Raw genomic sequence first — 25,860 nt, forward strand, 5'->3', positions numbered from 1 at the left:
GCGGTACCTTTTTACAGGTAGTAAATATGCCTCGTAACCCTGTCTCTAACCTGTACAACAGCTTAACTGCAAAAAGTGGCCATGCAACGGGGCAAGATTCTTGCCACCTTGTTCCTTATCCATATTAACAACTACTTTATGGCCAACTTTCAACCTGTTAAGTATCCAAGAGGTACTCTGAAGACCCATGAGGAAAGCTTGCATGGCATACTCGAGGCAGCACTGACACCATAGCTGCCACTTGAAAGAGGCATATCCATTTATCCACATACCACCACTATTCAGTGTTACAAACTCTGTGACTGATGGATAACTTTCTCCTTCCCATCTTTTTTCTCTTGTCTTTTATTCTTCCTTTTGCTCATCTTTTAAAGTCACGTATCTTTGGTTTATATTCTTGGCACGTATTATCAGTTCCTTTCTTCTCCTTGAAAGCCTCCTTCCCTCCCACTGTTAATCCTGATCCTGCTTTTCTTCTGTTCGGTTAGCTCTATGACAGTAAGGGTAGCAGAGTGCTAACCTTTTGCCCAAGCTGGATGATATCAACACAATGGGACAAGCTTTGTTTAGTTTCTAATAAAGCACTTGGAACAGACAGACCAGCCATAGCTTTGTTATATACAGTATTCACTTCAACTGCTGCTTTGTCTCCTCTTCTCTGGCTCTCGTTTCACCGTTTAGATTGCATGGACCTGCTTGGTTCATTGTTGTGTACAGCAGCCTTTAAGACCTTTAAAAATAAATATTTCTTTTCACAATTAACGATGTTTAATTTTCTTGAGAGATATGTTCTTGCACAGAGGCTACTCTTCAAACATATGGAGAGGAGGCAGTTTGATTTACATGAACAGTCACAAAACGCCATAAAAAACACAACAGTGTGTATATAGAAACCTTGAAAAGTTTTCCCTCTTTGGCCAGAAACTGTTCTGGGCCAACTTTGTACCATAGAAAAGCACTTTTACTTTGATAAACAGAGTTGCTGTTCATGCCTTTAATTTTCTTTTAATTGATTTATCAGGCCCAAATTTGGCACCTGCTCTGTTTTTTCAAAAAAACAAGGGGGGGAAAGGTGTTATTAGGATAGCACAAAACTGGGCTGGAACTGCTCTATGCCAAGCCAAAGGATAGCTAACTTGGTTATTTATTTTCTAAGCATATGCTTTTGCTACAATGACTTCAGCAATGCAACTGCTCAGTGACCGAAACCAAGGTAAATTAAGTATGGTGTTGAAAAATATTTCTGTTCTCAGCACTGCAGGAAGTACTCACCAGCAGATTGTATATACATACATATTTTTTTTTCTTCTGTTATGACAATTGGTTTTAAACAAATTAAGCGAATTGAGTTTGTAGCAGGTCTGCGCAGAATTAATGGTCCAGGTAGAACACGAGCACATACAATGGCAAAACACATTTTTAAAAATGCAGATCTGGAGCATTTACAGTTTTTAATCTTCCTTAAAAGAGATAGGATACATTAAAGAGAAAAAGAAAAACACATAGAATATAAATTCATTCTTTTAACTCCTGACTGCAGTGTTCAAACAACTATTACAGCTTTTGTAACAGTGAACAGATCTCTCATTTTAAATTGAATGCCCTGGAATGACTGGGATGGCAGAGTGTGCCATTCTCTTATTCCGCTTTCAATTGTTGGGACATAATAACTACCCCAAGGTATTGTCTGGAGCTGGAGGTCCGCATCTGCTCTCTGGTTATCCTAATCTGATTTCAAATGATTATTTGCTGACCTTTTAACTTAATTAAAGCAAAAACTTGTCAAAAGTTGTGACACAATACTCCACACATTATCATTGCCTCAGTTAACTGTGACATCTTTATCACTAGGTGTTGCTGACTTCATTATACAGGCCGACAACCTATGAAATGTTAGCTAGTAGGCTTGTGTTGTCCAATAGGCTTCCAGCTCTTAGGTGTGTGGAATCTGTGACCCTACAAATATTGCTGGACTACAACTCCCATCCTTCCTGGCTGTTGGCTTTGCTAGCTGGGGCTGCTGAAAACCTGAGTCCAAGAGCATACGGAGGTCCACAGCTTCCCCATCTCTTAAATGAACAAACTGGGCTCCAGAGAACTAAGCTGCTCTTCATCACAACTGAGTCTTGCAACAATACTTCTCTGCATCTGTATCGTTCTTATTGCATCCTATCTTGCACTTATGCAGAGAACTGAAGAATCCCTCAGTGTTTTCCCTAAGTCAACACATTTTACTCCTAGGTTGTTCTATTAACTTAAAAACTGTGACATTACATAGTACAGACATCACTAGCAGCCAAATATTTCTAGCTCAACCAAATCATCCCGTTTACCTTTCTGATCAATACAAGAAACAGACAAAGGTGTTTAAATTTCAACCTGATATAATCAAGGCCGGGGGGGGGGGGGACCTTTATCAGCCTAGGGCGTCACTCATTGCCAACCTTCTGGAGGCCACATGCCAGCACTGGGTGGGGCCAGAAGCAAAAGGAGGCAGAAGGAGGGATGTGGCTCTTCTCTTGGTACAGTAAGCTATAGCCAGTCAGGTTTCTATGCACAAATCTCTTCACCTAGGCAAGCAAGATGCATTATCACAGTTCAAGAACGTGCAAAAATGCTTGAGGGTGTGGGGCAGCATCAGTGAGAGGTGTGGCCTTAGAGGGAATTGGAGAGCTGCGCTTGGCCCCCAGGCAGCGATTCCCCGCCCCTGGACTAAGTGAAAGACATCGCCTATTTCTCGACCAACTAAGCCAACATGGAACCGCAATAAGCTACACAGAAAATCAAGGCTCTTATAGAATCACTTGTGAATTCTGATGGAATTTATAGTGTAGGTGACTAATAGTGAAACTAAGCAATATTCTTTTGGACCAAAGGAAACAAGCTGGTGATTCATACTGTTAAATACCACCACCAAATACTGCATTCCTGTTTCTTCACTGAGTGTGACATTAATTTTTGTTTGCTTTTGGGAAATATGCATTCTTTATTGTTATCAGGCAGCTCCCCACTCCACTTGCCTCTATGCTGATAATTTGTTCTATGCTGATAATTTGTTCACAAGCATTCTATATAGATTTCCCCACCTCAGATATTCAAGAATTACTCAAATGTGCTTACCAACTATATACTACTACCAGCCAACTATGAGGATCTAGCATTCTATCACCAACAAACCTTTCCTGACTCAACTTTTAAGGCAGGCATAGGCAAACTCGGCTCTCCAGATGTTTTGGGACTACAACTCCCATCATCCCTAGCTAACAGGACCAGTGGTCAGGGATGATGGGAGTTGTAATCCCAAAACATCTGGAGGGCCGAGATTGCCTTATGCCTGTTTTAAGGCTACAACTTCAGATGCAAACTACCTGGTTTTTATAATTCACATAGCTTTAAAAAAACCCACGTTTCTGTGTTCTCTTTTGATGATTTTGTAGTGCTTCACAGTATTCCTCTTACAATTTACAAATTCAGAGGGTAACACACCATTAATCATTAAATGAAATCTATTTGTGATGCACAAACTGCCCTGAAACACTGCAGTGAGGCTCCCTGCTGCTCTTTAACAGACACCAGACCCAATCCAAGGGTTGTGGCCCATATGCTGGTGCCCATTATGAACAGCAGCTGCTTTGGTGGTAGCTACACCTGGATACAGGCCCTAACACATTGCTAAAGAACAGTTGAAGGGGAAGGGGAAGCCTTCAACAGACATGTGAGCAGCCGAAGCACAGTGGTTCCAACTCAATCATCCCATAGTTCGTCCAAACCATTTCAGCTGGCTCAAGATAGTAGTACAGTGGACCCTCGAGTTACGTACTGCTCTGGATACGTAATGTTTGGGTTGCGAACGCGGCAAACCTGGAAGTGTCCAGTTATGGACTTTTCGGGTTAAGTACAGACCCCCCGAATGAATTTAATTCATATCTGGAGGGTCCACTGTAGTGGGTACATGTGTGTGTGGCAGGAAGCATTTTTTTTTTTAAACTGCAGCAACAGTTTGAAATATTGCTTTTACTCTCCCTAGAAATTTAGCTCCAACAATTGCAAAGGCAATTTTTCAACTTTCAAGTAAGGAAGCAGCAAAGTGGAAGCTCAGCACTGATTTCAATAGTATACAACTACACTTTTAGAAAGCAGGAATAAGTCCTTTATTGTTTCAGGATTTCACTTCTGTCTGACCAACATGCTTTGTTCCATAGGATGTTTCACATAGGAAGTAGTCGCCATTTGTGACAGCAAACCAGGACAAAAGCAGAGGGAGTGGAATGTGTCCAGTTGCCCACAGGTGTGGGGTAGAATGCAAACAAAAAGAAAGTTTGGCTACATCTGTAAGAGGAGCAGAGTTCTTAGATTTAATTCAGATCTGAAAAGAGGACTACAGCAGAGCTTGAAGCAAAGTACAATCAACGAAACACTGATAGGCACATCCCCAGAAAGGAGATTGGACCCAGTCACTTGACAAAAGATCTCATTTCCATTTAACCTTCAACAGAACTAACAAATCATTGGCTTACTACTGCATCTCCATGTGAAATTTCATCTCTTGATAAAATTAAAAAATATTACTTCCTTTTTCTTTTGCAATAGGTTTTCCCCCTATAAAACCCCCTTCCCCTAGACAGATCAGAAAGACCATTTCTTTAAAACAGGTGGGGCACTCTTTTCATATGGTACATACATCCAATAACTTTGGTATAATTAAACCCAATTTATTTTTAATCTGAAAATTTTAATTCTCTGCAGCTTGCTAACCGAGCGGCTGAAAAGCAGTTTTTGTTTAATATTTCTATAACTGAACAATCCAGTTTCAAAACTGTTTCCAACAATGCCAAGAAGAAACAGAGCTAAACTGGAGCACAGTATGACAAAATATAAACACGAAAATATGGCTAAGGACTCTCATCTCCAACTAATATTTCAGACTACCTAAGACCAGTAATATAGCTCGCAAAAAAGTCAAATATACAATTCAGGCTCACAAATGTTTAGAATAATTGTGCCTATGCATATTTTTTTTGGGGGGGGGGAATGATATTGACATAAAGATACTTGGATTCCCACAGCACAGATAAATGCTCTCACAAAAAAATGCACCATGAACACATGGCTAGAGATATTTATTGCTTAAGATTTCATTGGCTCCACTTGATTCTTCACTAGTGGAATCCCTAAAACAACCAAATATAATGTCAGAAAGGAGGTAAAAGACAGAATAAGCAACAAAAACACCCTCCCAATTTACCACTTTCAGCTAAGTTGAAGAGGGAAACTGAAGAAATGTCAGGAGTCTTTCAAGATATAAAATGATAGTAGCTTGTTCTTTCTGAAGCCAAAAGACTTTAGGTTCTAAGAAAGACCCTCTGAGAAACATATTCCTCTGTTCTGAGAAGTGGTGCCTCAATGTGGAAAGACTATACAATATGCTTTAAAGTGTATTCTTAAACAATCTCATTTTTACTTTATAGATTTTAACCATCATATATCTTTAATCCAAGACTTTTGTAAATCTGAAGCTCCTGATTTTTGTTAAAAACAAAACAAAACTTTACATGGCTGTAAGCAAAAGTCAGAAATGGCAGGCAGTACAGATATCTAGCCAGCTGTGGGTTTTTGCATACTCTGCTTAGACAGTCCAAATCTGAAGACATATATGTGCCTTTGGTTCCCCTCTGTTCTGTACTGTCCAGAGGGCTGGGTTAGCTTTTTGAAAATTAAAAGTACCATATCAGCTGTAAAACAAAATGATGATATGCCTAGCCCACACAAAGTGGGCATTATTCCTGCCTGAACTGATTGATAAATGTGATTTGAGACTCCAGCTCTTTCCTTCAGTTTCAAATGTTGGGAGACAGACCACATTATGCATGTTCTCAGGGTGGAAAGTTTCTAATAAAACAGGTGTGCAAACAAAGAGAATAGTGGGAAGTTATTAAAGACCTCCCATACAGATTTTAGACATAAGTAGTTAAGGTCTGAACCTGCTGGAGCCATCCCAAAATACAGGAAGAAAAGCGCTCTTCTTGAGAATGGCCCTGGTTAACTCCGGAATCCAAAGATGCCCTTGATATATCCTGTGAGACCACTCTTTGCTTTCTGCTCCACTTTGTCCTCCAGGGGTGGTAAAGTAACATGGTTGAGAGCCAGGTCAAAGAACAAAGGCTTGCATGGTATCGGTTGGAATTCTGGCGGGAAATGCACCAGACTGGCTTGCTTGCTGACAAGAGAAGGATCCAGGCAGAAAGTCTCAAACCGTTCAGAAAGTGGCTTGATATCAAAGGAAACAAAAATCTCAGATAAGATTAGTTGAAACAACATTAGCTACCAAGTGAAGTCTAGCCTAATGGCCAGGCAGGAACCTCTTATCTCCTTCCCCATCAGTTCTGACTTTGTGGGTAACATGTCCAAGCCAGTGAGGCAGGTACAGTAAGAATGGATATTTCAGATGTACTGCCATGGAAACCTCAGAACCTTCTTTTAAACCAGTCCATGGGACAGTTTCTTTTCTAAGCCTGAAGAGGAAGTATTTTAAACTCTGCTAGAGAGGGTGTGTGTATGCATACTTACAGAAAGCTGACAGCTTCTCAATAATGAGTCAACTGTAGAGTTGCACAAACTTGGTTAAGCGTTTAGACCTGTTCTACGCTCATTTTTCTTCTCTCTAAACAGCTTCTGAGCTGTCAGATTTCCTCCCAGATCTGGATGAAGGTCCTCATTATCATGCTAAATAGAGTTCAGGTGTAATGCCTGGGTGATTCTACAAAACTGAGCTGAAAAGTATTTTTATTCCTCATGGTCCAATGACACGAAATTCAAAGCTGTTTATGGATGAGGAATGGACTTTCGCTTGCCCAATGGGACTTCCTCTTTCACTGTTCCTCGCTCCCCGGGCTAAAAAAAACACCAGTCTGCCCTGGGAGGTTGGGGGACCTGGGGCAGATCTGGGGGGTGTGGGAGCTGCAGAAGGGAGGAAGGGGAAGTCCCAGTCTATGAGCAGCAGAAATCTGCAATTAAATGTACTTGTAAGAATCTGTCCAATTTGTGTAACTAAAAGCATGCTTGTGCAAACTGCAACATGTGGTACATTTGCTGATTATGCTGAAATAATCTATTTTCCATCTCACTAGCTACAAAAGCTGTCTTACCTTGCCATCCTTGACCTGGGATGGTGATTCAGTCTCATGGTTGTCACCTGCATCTGAAAGGTGCCACAAGAATATTTTAGGAAAATGCAGCTCCTAGCAATGCAACTACCAATAAAACACATCAATAGTATACAAGCATCTATTGTCACAGCTTTAAGAACATGTTGCTATTCTCTGTTGCAATTTGAGATTTATACGTAGTTGTCCTGTTTTATTTATTTATGTGTAATAGTGCCATCAATACTGCAGTCTGAAATTTGACCCAGGTGAGTGGGGGACAGAAGGAAGGAACGACTGCATGTTCACCTGAGTTACACCGGTTTCTTTTCAGTAGTGACTGAGAACTGTGAGTTGTGCTGAACAAGTCACAGAAAGGTCTGATGCCTTTGAAAGTGAGGATGAGGAATTTGTGCTGCATCAGAAAGCCAGTGGAGGTTTCAGAAAAGGTACCAGAGGGGAATGGTTTTGGTGATAAGAGTTCTAGATATATGTAGGCAAGAGGTGTCCACAGCATGAACCAGAATTTTTCTGGAGCAGAGAAAAGGCTACAATTTCACAATGCTGAAAGGGGAGAAGCAATCTATACAGAAGAAATGGAACCCACTCACCTAATATGGCAGCTGCTTGCAAGGAGTATTTTTCTGCATTCACTTGAGTGATCAGCTCTTCGACATCAGGCAGCTCCTAAATAATCAGGTCAATTATGTAAAACAACTTCCAGGTATTAAAAGTTTTATGCCATTAGCAAGTTTCAACCACTGTTCAAAAACTCCTCAGAGACAGAAGATCACCCAGAGCAGCTTCAATCACAACAGATGAGGAAGGAGGAAGCAAAGCATTTACTGTGCATATACAAATACAATCCACAGTAGCCATTACAACCCCACAGCCTGCATCCGGCAGCACCATTGAGTTACATATATTCAGTATATTTTCTGCAAGAAGAGGAAAGTCTCTGGAAGTCACAGCTGCATTTGCGCACTTTATCTTAAGGTCTACAGAGAAAGAATTTACAAAAGCTAAACATTGTATTACTGCTCAGCAGTTAAAGAGCCAGTTAAATATGTATACACATGGCCTCTAGCTAATTGCACGCGGTCTTTCAAGAGCTTTCACTGACAAAGTTGCTGCATGCTGAATGGAGAGTTTCATACCTTTAAGCTGTTCTTATAAGTTCCAGCTTGGGCCTGGACTTCGTTGGCATATTTCAGAACTCGATCATACAAAACAAGGGCTTCACTCCACTTCTTCACTAGAACGTATGACTGTGCAATGAAAAAACACCTAGTGGGATAGGAAGACAACATTGGGTGCATTCATATTCATGTTAAAAACAGTTCAAACAATAAAAAAGGATATAAAAAACAATTTAAAAGCAATTTAAAAGAAGCCCACTCTGCTGAGCAATTTCTTGTCTGCTTCTTGTTATCAATCAACTCAGTTCTCAGTATAATTGGTTTTCTGTTAGTCACAAAAGGGTTGCTTCTGAATTCGCAGAAGAATGTTGCCTGAGGAAAGTGACTTCAAATTCAATCGGTGTTGAAATAATAACTATTTGTTTAAGTTTCTGTGCAAGAACTTCCTCTGGGCCTCTAACATTTATATGTTATAAGTTTGTATTTTCCCTGTTTACTGCAATGAAATCACCAACACACTGTGGAGTGGCACTGCAAGAAATCTTCTGGTACAGCTTACACAAGAGCTCACAGAACACCACTTATACTTTCTCCTTCTCTCCTTGGTTCTTGGGATCCATGCCTCTGTATTAAAATATTAGCTGTTCTTTAGCTACAGGTAAACTGATCAAGTAACCTTGTTTGCTTGAGAATTACCTGTAAGCTTTATACACCAGTGTCTTTATCCCAATTTCCTTTAGGTAGCCTTTATCTTCTTCCAGACCAGGAAGTTGTGGCAACTCTGTCAGATTCTTCAATGATGAAGAGAATTAACAGAAGGGGGGGAGGGGAGAGAAACAGTTCTTTAATATAAATAGTATTTCATAAATCAGAAATGCAACTAGTGGTTTCCAAATAAAGGTATCTTTTTTGTAAAACAGATTGTTGTTTTTAAAATCAAATGGTATATAAATCTTGTTAAAATAAAGTAATGATAATCTTTCACTAAAACTAATTAAGTATGGCTTGGTGTGAATGCACAGCTGTCTGGTTGTTTCGCTGCTGAACTGTATTGAAGTAAGCCACAGTTTGGCTTAATGTGTCATCCAAATGCGAGCTCACAATTTAGTTGTCTCCAGACTAACCATGAAGCATAATTGAGGTTCGCTCTTCGTTTATGGCTCATGGCTAGTCTGGAGAGAGCCAAACTACAAGGGTGGGGTTGGACAACGTGTTAAGCTAAACTAGCTCAGCATGGTTAAACAGGAGCAAAACAACTGGGGAGAAACAAAGTCACCACCCTCTTCTTCCCAGGAGCCCCCAACACTTGTGCCAAGTCACACTTTGGCTTAGAGTGATGTGTAAACCAAACCAGTAGTTTTCACAGGATGGTTGGTTGTTTCTTCAGTAAGAAACACAAACATATGAAATAACTGAATAAAGAAGCTACAGCATCACTCTTTTAAACACTAGAATTTTCTTAAACCCTTTCCACATGCTCCCTTTAAGAATAACCTGCAATTATCAGAATTATCTATGTGCTAGCTGTAGTAAATGCTCATATAGGAAAGTGACAAATGCGTCAAATTTAGTCTCCCTACAATGAAGCCACATTTTCCCCAAAGACTTGCATCTCAAAATACAGGAAAGACTATAAATATTTGGAATGCTGACCAGCTGGGACCGTGTGCTTGAGGTGGAGTCCTCTAGGGACAATGAACACAGCAAAGATGTACTTGCAGGAATGAACAGGCAGGAGAACAGACTCATTTTGAGACCACGAGGCTCTAGAATTTAAGCACTGCTACAGGCTATACAGAATTTTCAGCAGAGGATTGTGATCTCTGGTTGCCAAATAATGCATTAGGATCTCCTGCAGCTTTATAGCACTTGTGCTTTCTGATCCTGATTTGCAAACTTAGGAAAGGATTAAGAAATATGGAACCAGAAGACCTCCTCCCGCTCCATTGCTATTACCTGTAAGATGATGTCATAAAGGCGTATCAAATCCTGAGGCCGAGGTGTACGCTTGCCATCTTCCTCGGGCTGCTGCTGCTGAAGCAGCGCCTTCTGCAGTGCCTTTGCCATACTCTCATTGCGCTTGATGGCTGTGGACAGCTTGATGTATGTCAGATAACTAGAAAGCATGATTAAAGGAGTTTTGTTAAAGCCATTTCAAAAACACCTGGACATACCATAAAAGCTTAACAGGCAAAATGGGCAAGTGAACAAGATGACTGTCAAACCTTCCTAAAAAGTTTATTGAAGAACTCTAGTCTGACCATCTTAAAGTTTTTCTCGTTGATATATTTGCAACAAAACAAACAAGTAGAACAGAGTTTGGAATATGTTTAACTTTGGCTGGTTTACAAACCCTTATTAGCAATGTTGGAATATTTAAAATGTTTATTATATTGCTGGATTTGAATGATCCACAGTCACAAGCAATTAAGAGTTTAAGATCTATTAAATAAATATTGAGGGTTTTCTCCAAGCGAGTTGTATGTCCCACACAAGCACTTCTCATGCAACATAGCTTCCCCTTCCCTCTTCTCATTCTATGTGCTCCCTCAAATCTGTTATGGGGTCTCTCCAAACTTACAGAACAGATTTGGTGGGTGCTTGGCAAGAGAAGGGGTAGGGAATTCCAATGTGCAAATGGGATGACTTCATAGGTTACAACCCTAAATTAATATCTAGAAGGACTCCCACCTGTGCAGGTACTGGATATTAGTAACCTTTCCAGAATCCACTTCTGAAGAGTGTTCCCGCTGCTTCTGTTGGGAGCAGAACAAAGCTATATTTTATTTATTTGGGGAGCACACAAGAGATAAAACAAAAACTCAAAGCCTGAGAGATACTGTACTACAATTTATTACATTTCATAAAGAACCCTACAGGGTCTGTCACAAGATGTTTTCTTCAAGCACTCAGTTAAAAGGTGATGCACAAGGACAATACTTTATCCTCACCTGATCTGGTTTCAGTTCTTCACGAACAGCTTGAATTGCATCTCGACACTCACTCAGCAAGGATTCAAACAGCCGCTCTTTAGTTTCTTCTTCTTCTGCCTAAACAAAGAAGCACCAGAGAAACACTGAAAATCCATTAGGCCTATGCTACTTTTTCTGAAATCTTAAAGGAGGTAAAAGCTCACACTAAGAATTCTAACAACTCAGAAATGCAACATCATGTGAAACTTTACAGAATGTTACACTGCTGGTGGAACAAACTGTAGAAACTTGGCCCTGTGGCTAACATTTCCTGAGATGCACTAGGGAAAGTAGTGTGACTATGTTCAAATCACTGAAAAAAAGGCCTTCTATAGTAGTTTCTCATAAAAACTGTTTGTAACTGTTTCATCAGTGCTGTACCGTATGAACTGAGCAAGAAAAACCAAGAGCCCACCAGGATCATTGTTATATGTTTAGATTGTCTAGTTCCAGACCACAATCTTCAAAGGCAACCCCATGTATAATGCACTGTAGTAATCTACATAGACTACCAGACCAGAGAAACAGAACCTCGGCTGTCCCCATCCAGACAGAGATGCAGCTGGATCATCAGCTGCAGGTGATGAAGGGCACTCCACACCATGAAGATTACTATTTATATAGTGCCATATCATAAAATATCAAGACCTCCAGAGGAAGTAATGGAATCTAGAAGGACCCCACAAGCTGCATACCTGTTCCTTTGTGGTGTGAGACTCCACCCAAAACAGCTTGAACCCCACCCATCCAGTTTAAGGAACCACCCACTAACAGTATCAGCCTTTCCTAGATTAAGCTTCTGGAAGGCTAAAAGTTCTACTTCCTTGGTATACGGCCTGATTTGATTAGATCAGCATGTTTGAGAGCCATGGCTTGCGCATTGCAGGATTAGGGCTGCACTTCAGAAGCCAATTACTCTCTAGTTTCATTAGCTTGAACAGCCCTTTAGAAAACCTCCCTAGCAGTTTTGGGATAGGTTTGGGCATAGTAGCTTTAATTGCTCATCCAACTAATGTTAACTGGATTAATAAACTTCAAAAATATGCTGCTTATTCTTCAGGTATATATAAAGAAGGTTTCTAAATATTAAGGAGGGACATTGGTTACTCTGAACCACCACAGAGACAAGCTAGACAAGTCTGACAGCATTCTTAGCAACACCCATGAGAGTATTTCAACTTCAGACATGCAAAGGGGAAACCAACTAGAATAATGATGAAGTAATAAAACGCCCAGCAGACAGAGAACAGAGCTTCATGGAATGGGGAGAAGGCTGAAGTTAGTGTATTGTTCACTCATGTTAAACATAACTATGGACAAGCACTGGGTGCACTGCAACTGATAACAAGCTCCTTCAAGAAATGGATGTATTAGCAAAGGTTCTTAAAGAGCAGAAGTGAAGGCAAAATAGACTTGAACTGGATTAATAGCTTGAATAAGTAAATACTTGATTCAGAAGCATGGTTACAGTTTTACTTCTCTGACAGTTGAGACCTTGAAAGCATTTTCTTCATAATGTTCAGCATCTGCCTAACAACACTTGTATATATTGTTGTGGGTGTATCCATGTAGAGATTCCCTTGTAACTTGTACAAAAACAATTGTCAGAACTGGATATTTAACCAGGCTTTGGCTCATAGGATCGCCTCTAAATAAGACTCATGTATGATCCACTCAACGAGGATTCCATAAATCTGCTTACTTCATGACAAGTAACAAGTGCTGTTTCTCCATTTGACATGCACCAAGGAACCTTTGCTGGTGGGAAGCTAGAAGTACCTTCAGGGAAGAAAATGGAAATACACTTTTTCTCCTGAAAGTTGCCCTGCAGCAGCTTCGTACAAAAACCCAGCTGGAAAGGGGGAGGGGAAAGCCCTCCTTATTTCTTCTCCCATAGAGAAAAAATGTGGTATCTTTCCCTTCCCGTTCAGCTTCTGCAACTGGCAGCAACAATTTGCTACTGGCTCATTCCTCCATGAAGGAAAAGAAACAGTTTTGCATGTTAAGACTTTTGCAGAAGACAGCAGCAGCCCTGCATATCCTAACAGGAAGGTAAACACTCCCTTTGTTATTCTACAACAGGCATGTCCAACTCCCAAGAGACTGCGATCTACCCCCAGTATAAAAAAAACAAACTGGCAGTGGCAGTGATCTATCCCTTGTCATTGGAGGGAGGAGGAGCGGGCGTGTGGTGGGTAGATTGCCCAGAATTGTTGAGCTTTTTTTAGGAGGGGAGTGCCCAGAATGGTTGAGCTTTTTTGGGGTAGGATTGCACAGAGTTAGTTTTGAAGCTTTTCCCCTGTAAATTTTTGTACAGTGGTACCTCGGGTTACATATGCTTCAGGTTACATACGCTTCAGGTTACAGACTCCGCTAACCCAGAAAGAGTACCTCGGGTTAAGAACTTTGCTTCAGGATGAGAACAGAAATAATGCTCCGGCGGCGTGGTGGCAGTGTGAGGCCCCATTAACTAAAGTGGTGCTTCAGGTTAAGAACAGTTTCAGGTTAAGAACAGACCTCCGGAACAAATTAAGTACTTAACCCAAGGTACCACTGTACACGATAAGGTTGCCGCGATCTACCAGGATCAGCCAGGGGTCTACCAGTAGATGGCGATCTACTGGTTGGACATCTCTGTTCTACAAGAACAGGGGGAGTAGAGGCAGCGATCCATGGCTTGTACTTTTACAAAATTTGCATAACAGAAGCCACCTCTTCTTTCTTCTCCACCCCTATTCTATGCAGAGGGAAAACATTTACTTTCCCTTCCTACTGGGCTTCGGCAAGATGCAGCAACGGCAAGGTGCTACTTGCGCCTTCTGCAAAAGCCTAACTCTTCTCGAGTTATCTGCACAAATAAGGTTTGGGGACAGGAGGGGCTGGTGAACTCAATAAATGAGTTTGACGAGTAAGCCAAGACAAAATTTGGGGAGCGCTATGTACTTGCAAGTGTCTGCATGTCAACATGTGATAATTCCGGAAGCCAATCTACGTGTACTCACTGACTTGGCGACATGCCTGATCATGACAATTATAGGTCAGAAAATACACATCACTTATATCCTCCTACATTCTTTTTTGGCCAAGGTTCAGCCAAGACACTGGAAAATCGTCAGCTACACCACCTGCTGATCACACAGCTCTATTACACAACTTTTCTGGGCGTAAATCTGCTCCGCCCCCAACACAAGTGGATGATGTACAGCTATCTAATTACACACAAGAATACAGGACTTTGACATCAGTAAAAATCACAGTGACAGATTGCAGGGAGTTTCTACTTACCTGAGCAATAGCTGCTTCAGTATCAGCCATCCCAAGCAGGAAGATCCTCACTTTGTCTATCTTCACTGGCACTGTTCTTCCCCTCCATTCTACCTCACTCATAGTGGCTGCCTGCTTTGCTCGGGTTTGGGTGATTAATGACTGCAAAACAGAGAAGCTACTATTTAGAAATGCAAATAGAAGGTTGTATTCCCCACAATATTTCACTTAGATCTGTGCAACAGCCATGACGACAGGCATAAAATCTGCCCGTTTAAGTTGTAAAAAAATTAATCTGATAACACATTCATTTTTTTTAAATAAGCAGTCTGTCCTATCCCCTAAAAGCAAGAAATCAAAATATCAGAAATCAAAATATTTGAAGTATTTTTAAAAATGCTCCTAAAGCCACTAAGGACTCTTCTGTTTATTATGCTTAGTCAGAAAATCCTTGCCTTCATAAAATTATCTAGATCTGGGTTGTCCATCATAAAGTCAGGGAGTTCTGATCTCTTAGAGGATCCCAGTGTTTTCCGTTGCACTTTTACTACACTCAGCACAAATGACTAAACCACCTTCAGTCATCATATGCATCTGGGATGCGTACACATATATCTGCTTTGCTAGGTGGCTAGTGGGAGGAGGAGGAGGAGAGGAACGTTCCAAGTCTTCCAGGACACAGCTAGGCATCTGCATATGTTATTCATTTTAACAGAAAAAATAGCTTTCCATGTCTGCAACACACTAGATGGCAAGTCTTCTCTACAGCCCATCCAAGTTTGACACTATTGGTCTAAGTTCAGGCTTATGCCAACTTCTGCAAGAAAGGCTCTTTTAAAAAAAGAGAACAGATTACCTCAAGTTTTTCAGCAAGAAGCCCCTCAGTGCCTCCAGATCTCAGTCTCATTTGCATTAGCTCACTAATAGCAGACTGGTCACCTAAGAAACAAATAGCAGTGCACAATATGTGATCTAGCACATTTTGTTACATTGTGAGAAAACAATTCCAAGCCTCGTGATTGCAAGTAGTAAATGTAAAGAACACTGGGAGACATGGTGCATTTGTGTCCTGAATATGTATGAACAAAACAGATATGCTGTAATGATAAATGCCAATTTGCAACAGTGGGCTGAGAAAGGCAACTCTGTAGGTACTGGCTATTTGGGGTTATTGGGTTGTTTTTATTTTGATTGTATATATTGTGGTTTTCATAGTAATATTTTCAGCCCATGCTAAAATGAGATGCTGACTATGCACAAGGACCCCCAAATTTACAAACCTTCGTTCTCAAAGGAAAGTTACATATTATTCAGTTGCAAGTAGTTTCATCTGCGGTAGAAGACAGAACACGGGGGGGGGGGGATTTCTCAAACCTTTCACATTAAAAGCTACCAATTTTTGATCTATAACGGAAAAAGTACTGCTGTTTCTGTGAGGAGAAAGCACATGGGGTGGTAATTTTCAGCAGGGAAAAAAAATGCTGGAAAGAGAAGGGTAAGATCCTCCTCAAGTGAAGATTGCAGCTTTAGCAGCTTCTTCAGGAAAAAACTGCAAGACATATGTACTCTGGACTTTATTTTAAATGACCAGGTTTTTGTCAAGTATTTTCTGCCCCAAGATCAAAGAAAGTAATGGAAAAATTGGGATATTAATTACTGCATAGAAGTGAAGGGCAGGGGGAAGCAAGCACCTAGATCCAACTCATAACCATTAAAGCCCAATTTTGATTCTTGTTTTCTCAGCTTTCTGTGTTCTCCAGCACATTTTCAAGCTCTTTTTTGCAATTATGACAGGCAGAACTATTCTAAATGAAAGCAGAAATTACCAAAACATCAAGCTGAGGGACAGTCTGGACTTTAAACGGTGCACCAAGCATATGCTCAAGTATGTATTACCCCTTCGATCTCTTTTGGCAGGCGAGCAAATGTAAACAGTACTAGTAGTCTTTTAAAATATTTTTCTTCTTGGTTTACTCACCAATATTATAAGCACAATAACGAATATTTGGGGAGATCTCCTCCACTCGCTGATTATATAGTATAGCCTGCTCATCTGTGAAAGCACTAGCCAGCTTTTCATATATGGTTCTGCAGCAGAAAGATAAAAACTTAATAGTTTCAATTTTACAACAATGAAAGTCTTTTCTCTTTAAAATAAATTACTATTACAGTACTGATCTGTTCTTACAAAGGCCTTTTAACTTTATTATCATGCTGCTCAGTAGGACAACTACTCTGGGTCCAAAACTGATGGGGGAGGGGGATTTATATTGGCACACAGAGGAGAATTTGCGTGGAAAAACTCATCAACATGTGATAGGATTAGTTTAACAGATTCATGTTAACAAAGCAATAGGAAGGATGGGCAAACTCACTTGCATTTGTTGAATGCCTCCATTGCTGCTTTCCATTCCTGACGCTCAAAGCGGAGCATACCTGTGAGGTATGCTGTATATGCCTGTAAATCAAGGAGGGGTGCCTATTAGTCGGTGCAATAGTACAGTCTTAGTCTACAGCCAGCAAGAATACAGCCAGCAGAGACCGGCAACTTGCCTGAACACTATTCTTTTCCCCGGTTGCCTATATTACCTCAAATACCACAACAAGATTCATACAGTAAACCTGGCATTCAGCCCTAACATTTACATCACTACATACATTGTACAAGTTATACATTCATGTTTCGAATTCATGTTTTCAGAAACCTAGCTTTAGGATTTATGTGATGCTGTTTTGAAAGACACGTTACTAAGACTTGTGGTACTTACTGTCCAGTTGTTGCGCAAGTAGTCATGCTACTCCACCACACAGAGGGTGTTCAAGTAAATGAAAGAACGTGTGCACTATAATAAGTAAATCATTAAACTGCCAGAGTCAAATAGCTGCCTGGGTGTGATAAGTCACAAATCAGCATATAGAAGGATTCTAGCATAGATAATATTTTTGGAACAAATTCCTAAAGGATGTGTTAATCATTGCTATTAGCTCAGGCAGCTAAAAATGGAATGTACATAGAGGAAGCCCGATTACCAGATGCTGAGAATGAATAAAAAACCTGTATCTAGGATGTTTCACTTGTAAGTTTCAGGTATTTTTAGACACAGTGCCAGATTAAGTAGAATTTTACCTTTTCTCAGCACAGCAATTTTTTATTCTTTCTTTTTTTCTGTGCTCTGCAGACAGTCAGTTTCCTACTCACTGAATACATAAGCTGGCCCCAAACTCCCACCTCACTCTTCTTGGTTCTGCCTCAATCAAGGAATCCCAGGATTTGTAAAAATGGAAGTCCCATCCCCTGTAGGTTATAGCCCTGCGGGGGCTTAGTTTAACAAGAGGGCTGCATTCATTTCTGGGCAACCTTCCAGGGGTAGTATGCCAGGAGTTGGCAGCACCAGAGGCAAAAGTGAGAAGAACTGCAAATGTGAATTTTACCTTTATGCAATAGGCTAGTTTACACACACACACACACACACCCCCCTACCTCCCTATCCTTCACACCAAAAAAGGAAGCAGCATTTATTAGAGTTCAAGGACTTTCAGTGTTTATTAAAGAAGAAAGCAGGGCTGGTGCGAGATGTGACCTGGGGAGAATACCACAGGTGAAACAAAGAGACCCAAGTCCTTATCCCTGCTACTGTCTGACCGTTCCCAGAAAAGGCTCATTTTATATATGGGAGTTCCACTGGAAATATTAGGTAATGGTTGCTACATCAGAATATATACCACAAAATGTTACAGTGCACCTTAACCTCCTAGCAGGAGTGTTCCTGTTCAGGTTTCCAGCCAGCCAGCCTTACCCTCCTCCAATATAAGCTGCAAGGAGTTCAAGCAGAGTATCCCCTGGTTTTCTGTTCCAACCGACACTTAACATCCTGTGACTATAGAATAATAGTAATAATCCTCACCGGAGTAGGGGATTTCTTTTTTAGGGGCAGAGATAATAATTGTTATTTATTTTTCCAAACTTTATAGAGTTCTTCCAAACAGGCTGATACCTCCTTCCTGTTTCTCAGCCAAAAGTTGAAAGTGAATGACAGGACAATTATCTATGCTTCCTATAAGACAGGATGAAGATTCAAACTTCTGGACAGAAGGTGCGAAATGTCAGATTTGAACTTCCATAAATTGATATGCTACAGCCTGATATTTCCAAAAACCGAGCGGTGTTCAACTACTGCATCTCATCAGCACAATTATTTCAAGTTGCATGACAATTTCCCTCTCTATTTTTGCTGTGCATGGCCTGCACGCTCCCCAAATCTGCTCCAGAGAGTTGGGGAAACCCTTAGAACAGATTTAGAGGTTGCATGGAACAGGGTGCAGGGAAGGGTGTTCCTTTGCACAAGCCAAAATTCTTGCACTGACAAAGCATTAACTTAGCACTATATTGGATTCCACTCACCAGCCTCAAATATATCACTCGTCAACCTTCCATCACATGTCCTTATATATGTAAATAACAGAGCCTGCTATTTCAAACAAGCATTTGCATCTCCTGACCTTTTTGCTGCATCTGCTATGGCATACTATAGTCCTTCAGTCCCAGGTAGACTACAGGAGGAAGCACTGGCTAAACAGCATACATATCGGCCAGCTGGAAACATTCTATGGGCTGAACCCAACCAGACTCCTGTCTAGGATTAGGTGCTATCTGCTTTATTTCCCCATTTTCTGTACTGGCTTTCAGATTAATGATCTGCCTCAGACTTCACAGACCACTATTCTGATTCAATGAAACTATGTTATTTAACTTGGGCTTAAAAAGTCGCTACAAATATACTGGACATTCCTAACCTAATCTCCACAGGAAGTTTTAACATTATTTACAATTCAGATTCATTTATCCAACAAGAAACAAAATGTCAGTTTATATCTTCTATGCTATAAAAGGGTTTTGAAAGTTAGCAGTAACCTGAGCTTCCAGCTTGGTCTTGGCATCCACGCGGTTGCTTTCACACAGGCGCTCCAGCTCCTCAGCATGTTTTACTGCTTTGCGCAGGCGAGATAACAAGTGGAATCGTTTGCGAGGTTCTGTGTTGGCTTCCTGCTTAAGCTGCATAGCATAACTCCAGGCTCTCTCAGCATCCATCAGAATCAAGAGCAAGTATCTAGTGTAAGAAAAGACAAGACAACTTAAAAACCTATTCCAAACAAATTTCTTTATTTTACTCGTGCAATAAAGACCCATGGAACAAGTTCTGCTGTGGTTAGGACAGATTTATCTACCCCATCACCTTTAAAGCCTTGATCACACATCCTGAAGACCATTCTCCTTTTGCATAACTTAAATTTGTAGGTAAACTGCCTATTTTTTAAAAAAATCTGCTTTGTTGATGTCTAATTGTTTTAGTTGTCAAATGTTATTGATATTCATACAAGTTGTATTCAATTTATTGTACTGGTATGTGTGTTTTTATTTATTTTTTGTTACTATATTTTATCTCTTAAATGGCATATAAAGTCGTACCTTGGTTTTCAAACAGTTTAGTTCCCGAATGTTTTGTTCCTGAACATGGCAAACCCGGAAGTGACTGTTCCGGTTTGCAAACTATTTTTTGGAAGCTGAACATCCAACGGGGCTTCTGATTGGCTGCAGGACCTTCCTACAGTCAATCAGAGGCCGCGATCTGGTTTTCGAATATTTTGGAAGTCAAACGGACTTTTGGAACAGATTCCGTTCGACTTCCAAGGTACGACTATACATAGTATGAATAAATAAATAATAAATAAATAAAAGCCAGTTTCGGATGTAGTGTAAAAACCTGGAGGTGGTACAGGTACCTTGAGCAAATTGTTTTGAGGTTGGCTGTGGTCCCTGTTTTGGACTGTGCCATCCACACTGAACTTACTAGGCCCTATGCTGCTCCTTGGATTAGCAATGATCAACACAGTAAGGGGGGTAGCTCTGAATTAGCTTGTGAACTTTTTCATTCAAGTTTGTGGAATCTTGATACTCAAATCCCATTTTATCTAAAAGTATCCCAACAGTTAACCCAGCAAATCCGATCCCCAAACAAAGTAGAAAGAAACAAAGATTGCATTTTGCCCGCCCACCCACAAAGAAATTAGCATACAAATATGAATATTGAAGACTGGTAGTCAGGATACTGATTTCCAAGTCACTACATTTAAAGGGGGAAAAGATCAGTAATCCACTTCAAAACATTTTTATAATACTGAGCAGGGCTGCCTACCGTATTTTTTGCTCTATGAGACGCACCTAGTTTTTAGAGGAGGAAAACAAGAAACAAGAAAGCAACGCAAAGCCTCTTGAGCGAAGAGGCAGGAGCGTCCTGGCTGCGCTCAAGAGGCTTTGCGTGGCTATCCCTGAAGCTAGGAGAGCAAGAGGGATCGGTGCAGCCTACATTCGCTCCATAAGATGCACACACATTTCCCCTTACTTTTTAGGAGGGGGAAAGTGCATCTTATAGAGCGAAAAATACAGTGTTTTGAAGTTGAACAGTTCTCTCCTCACCAGCACCCCAAATCTTCAGCACACAGTTGAATAATGTCACCCATGGTAATGGGGGAATAGCACTGCTAAGGTACATGTAGTCAAAAGCAACTGATATAAGCATGCGACACCATTTCCCTTTACTACTGGAGGTTTCTGACTGAGATATAACCAGAAGCTTATAACTTTACCTGCCCCTTTTGGCAAATAAAAAATAAAAAAATCAGCACAGCTATTGAGCATCCTAGTACCTGTTGTCAGATAACAGTTCTTCTGTTACTTTCTTGCCTGTGAACTTGTGCCTATTTCCCATCTTGAAGTTAAGAGTTTTTCTGAGTCTTCTTAGTCGTCGGGAGCAGTAACCTCTGAAGAGAAAACCACAACTTTTTAGTTCTTACACAGAATAGAACTTGGGCTGGATTCAACTAAATAGGTTCCAGGAGCCAATGCAACAAGCCCTGCTAGCCTAGTGGGGTTCCCCCTCCCCACTTTGCTTGGGAAGGCAAGGAGAATCCCCAGAACAGTGTGTGGAAGGAGGAGATGGGAGTTTGTTCTGTCTGGCAAGCTTGCACTAACAGGATAGGATTTACACAATGTTGAATTCCATTTTTTGCCTCCTATTTGACTAAGAAAAAGGAGGACAGTAAAAACAAACCTAGAGCTATAATACATTTCATATATTAGAGGACACCATGTTTGGCTGTCATCAGTTTTTACAGTGGAAGACAGTAGTCATAGCCAGAATGTTAATAATCAGGAAATCTTTGCAGCCTACATGACAGATTTACAGAACTGAATGGAACCACAAAGCAGCTACTTTAGAGTGGTGCACCAAATGGCTTATGGAAATGAAGCCTTTAGTGCCTAGGTAACACACGAGTTCTGAGTAAGTAGCTTTCCATTCAGTGTTTTGCATACCCCTCTACACACCTGTAAAAGCTGTATTATATAAATTATATGCAACACCCATGCTAGTGCTTTATAGAATTGAAGAAAAAAGCCACCCAACAATTTAACGATTCAAATAAATGGGGAAGTATCTTTAGACGTTAAGTAGATACAAATTTTCATAAATAAGTGGAAGGAACAGGTTCTCTAAAACTAGGTATGCCATACACCCGGAATTTCCCAGACATAGCCCTCGTAAACAGTGTCTGGGTGGAAATCGCTGAAATATCCGGGGAAACCCGGTTGTATGGCAGCCCATGTTGGTAGTGTAGATTTTGGTGAATTTCAATAAAAGTAGCTCAAAAGTTGGTTTTTTGTTTTTTTTAAAAAAAGAAGCTCAACAATTTTGGGCAAAACTTTAAAAAGCTCAACAATTTTAGGGGTGGGGGGAGAAGCAGCTCAACAACTTTTGTGTCCAGATTTTCACTTTTTGAAATATGGCAGCCCTGCTAAAACTCCAGAAAGAACTAGCATCTGTTTAGACCTAGTCATTTAAATAAATACAAAAGGACATTGGCAGCAAATCATTCCCATTCGTTATTCCTAGTATACCAACCTGTATCTCTGAAAATCACCATGCCGTAACCCATGTTGCTGTTGCGATTCCTTAACAATCTGAAGGACTGAAGAACTTGTTAAGGAAACGTTAAACAGGATGCTAAAGATGTATCATTAAAATGACAGCTGTTATTTGGAGCACATGTAAATAACTAACTTTCTATTTTGTAATATTACACTGATACTTATTTCTGAACTGGGAAAGCGTTAAACAAAGTAAGTTTTACAGATTACCACAAGTAGAATTCACTGGAAAGCCAATACAACTGTGTATATCAATGTTAGCTTGAAGATCACTGTTCAAATTCAGTTAAGCTATATTCTAGGAAACCCAATGGTTCCTTATATATTTATAAAGAGATAATTGATGATGAGATAAAGTTCAATGGGCTTACTTCCAGGTAACTGTATCGAGGACTGCAATCATAATCATTAATTTGTGAGATTAACTGATCTGATTTAATACAGTTACAAAATAAAAACTGGTACAGATAGGCCAATGAGTATAGTAAGAGTAGTAAGTGTACAGATAAATTCAAAAAGAAGCCAAAAAGTAGTCTGTACTTTACATTTCCCATCTGCCTTTTCAGTAACGCAAGAAGAGTAAACACTTAAAATAATGAAGTATCAAAAATTCATTGGGTCTTCTGATCAGTTCTTAATAAAATTTTAAAAATCAACCTTTCTAGGCTCCAAACGCACAATATAAAAAGCATGAACTACCGGTTCCCTCTTCCTGAATCCACAGAAACAAAGATATTTATTAAATCTTAATATTTATGGAAGTCAGCCAATTAGCAAAACAAAGGGTAGAGGACAATAGCAAGCAAGCATAAATGCTCTCCTTATTTCAAGATAGCTAATACTGCATGTGGCAATTGCACAGTTTGGGATATTGAATTTCTGAAATGGTATACTTTCCAGTAGGTTTCAATGAACTGCTACAACTGTCCACTATGAACACTTTGCAGTATTTAGTGGTAGCTCTGGAGAAGGAGGCAAAAAATATGCCTTTAAATTATTTTCAGGGACTGTTAAATTTTCTGCTGCACACAACACATTTCTACATGATGACCAGTTACTTTTAATCCCAATCACCGAATTAACTTTCAAACACTGACCTTTGTTCATCTGACAATTTGATGCTGCCCTCATCAATCCATAAACTACAGTATTTCACTCTATATCAGAGTATATCTATTCCACAACAATGGCCTCTTGTCTCCCCCACTGTCTAAATTGTAAGCATCTAGGTGCAATGACTTTGTGGAAGTTTTTATTTTAAACTTGTATTGCTTGGTAAAGTGTTACATATGCTGGTAACACCAAGGAAAAATCAATTTCACCAAAAGATCCACAAAGTTTAGCAAAATAACACTTTGGACCTGGATTTCTTTCCACGGTATAACATTTCATTTTTATATAGCAGTTATGAATGCTTCTCCGCAATGTGAAACAGCACAGGACTGCTATATCAGTCAAAAGAGTTTAGCAGTACTTCTATAATCTGCTATAAGGAGCAGATTACAAAGGAAAGACCCCACCCCACCCCACCCCAGAAAAATGCATATGAAACCAAAGAATTCCAAAGAATAACTCTTTCCTCCAAAAAGAGATCGGTAAGCAGGGCTCAGCTATCTTTGCTACAAACGGCACACGGATTTCACATTTCAACACTGCTTTTTTTCCAGGTAATAAGTCTGCCATGGCCTACTGCCACAAAATAAATTCCACACGGAGCCTTTCAGAAACAGACGTGGCCTGCAAATCCAGGCGGTTTAGGGGGTGGTAGTGGAAAGAGAAAGTTCTTCTTAAATATGCCATATGTTGCTGGATCCCAAATCCATTCTGTCAAAATCTCAAGGAGTAACAGCCCCCCCCAACAAAAAAAACCCCGACCACCCCATAACGCCTGGCTGAAACTGTACCCTAATGTAAAGCTAAGATGGACGGGGTATATATAATAAAATTATTATTAATTATTACTAATATGCTGCTCTGCATCCCTAAGGTCCACGTCAGCTGCTCCCGCTAATGCCCATTAGGAAATCTGCCAGTGGCCCCTTCTCCGACAGCCACATCCCCAGCCCTGTAAAGAGCGAGGGGGGAGGCAGCGGGAGAAAGGCCCACGGAGGCCGAAGGGGCCAGAGGCTTCCTGAGGGCCAGAGGCCAGGGCTGCATGGAGGGCTGCGCCGCTCGCTTAAGTGACACGTCCCCACTAAGCCCTCCCCAAACCCCGTCATGCCGGCAGGATACTTTCCAGGCCCAGGCTATCGCCGAGGCCGCCCGGTTTCGGCTTCTCATTCTCCTTGTTCTCCTCTAGGCCCGCCGCGGAGCCTCCGCTGTTGCCTCCGCCGCTTCCACCACCTCCACGGCCGCTACCGCCGCTGACCACCTGCCGCTCAGCCGCCATCTTGCGCCTGTTCCACTCGCGGCGCGAGGCATCACGGGACGGGAGAGAAGAGCCGTCGGGAGCGCGGGGCGTAGCGGACATGGGCGCTGAGGAGGACGGGAAAGAGGAGGACGGGGCAGGGCAGGGCTTTCGAAAAGAGAAAGCGCTTTAGTAAGGGGCTATTTAAATGGTTGAGGCCGCCCCCGAGCCGCTGCACATTCGGGCAGAGGGAACTGGGGCGGTACCTCAGCAGCTCTGTTAGCATTTAAAGCTGAAGCGGGGAAGCCGGCCCGATTTATTTTTTTTTGGACTCCAACTCCCATCAGCCCCGGCTAGCGTGACTAACGGCCAAGGATAATGGGAATTGCAGTCCAACAAAAACATTTGTAATTCTCTAGTCCCTCCGCGTGTAATTGTCTAATTGAAATATTTGCATGCGCTTACCTAATTTGCACACACACACCCGCCTGCTTCGTTTCCCTTGCCTTCAGCTGCTATTTCCCTGAATCTATTTTTATATTTTAGGTTGTGTTCTTGTAAGGCCCCGTGTACTGAGATGGTGTTAATAAAAGTGACGAATTATTCTCATGGCAGATTTGAGCAGAGGCTCCTCTTTTAAGTTCTAAAAAGCGATGCGCTCAGCGGAACCGCTGCAGCAGCAAGCTCCCCAATACGGAAGACTGCTGCAACTGCTGTCTGAGCACTGTTAGGGTATCCACTTGGGTTTATTTAGTCAAACATTCATTTTTCAGAACCAAGGGAGCCCCCCCCCCAAGGCAGCTTACAAAGCCAAAATAGCACATTAAAAACAAGAAGAGAGCATTAACATCAGCACTAATAGAAACAAAATCAATCAGAAGGAGCCAGCTGAACATGTATTGGGAGAAAGTTTCATAATCCACCATGATTGCCAATTCAGAAAAAAACAGACATTGGAAGGGTTCCTGTACCTTTAGTAAACGTAAAGGTACCCTGACTGTTAGGTCCAGTC

General features: G+C 41.0%; 1 protein-coding gene across 2 annotated transcripts; it reads right to left on the minus strand.

Moving 5' to 3' along the window:
* Positions 1 to 4,332: 4,332 nt before the first annotated feature.
* On the minus strand, positions 4,333 to 24,927 carry SRP68 (signal recognition particle 68). 2 transcript variants are annotated; one of them, XR_013982430.1, is made up of 17 exons: positions 24,734 to 24,927; positions 22,476 to 22,542; positions 21,223 to 21,336; positions 19,430 to 19,625; positions 16,893 to 16,975; positions 16,496 to 16,605; positions 15,374 to 15,456; positions 14,539 to 14,679; positions 11,233 to 11,331; positions 10,973 to 11,037; positions 10,238 to 10,397; positions 8,978 to 9,072; positions 8,300 to 8,429; positions 7,754 to 7,829; positions 7,146 to 7,198; positions 5,590 to 6,267; positions 4,333 to 5,460 (listed from the first exon to the last, which is right to left on the minus strand). XR_013982430.1 is itself a non-coding variant. In XM_080993798.1 (16 exons), exons 1-16 carry the CDS (start codon positions 24,888 to 24,890, stop codon positions 6,040 to 6,042), a joined length of 1,857 nt encoding a protein of 618 aa, XP_080849924.1. In that variant the 5' UTR covers positions 24,891 to 24,927; the 3' UTR covers positions 4,333 to 6,039. The 2 variants fall into 2 exon arrangements, 1 of the variants encoding a protein (XP_080849924.1); XM_080993798.1 differs by having other exon boundaries at positions 4,333 to 6,267.
* Positions 24,928 to 25,860: the final 933 nt, after the last annotated feature.

The sequence above is a fragment of the Podarcis pityusensis genome (genome assembly GCF_964106645.2).
Source record: "Podarcis pityusensis genome assembly, chromosome: 2".
Lineage (NCBI taxonomy): Eukaryota > Metazoa > Chordata > Lepidosauria > Squamata > Lacertidae > Podarcis > Podarcis pityusensis.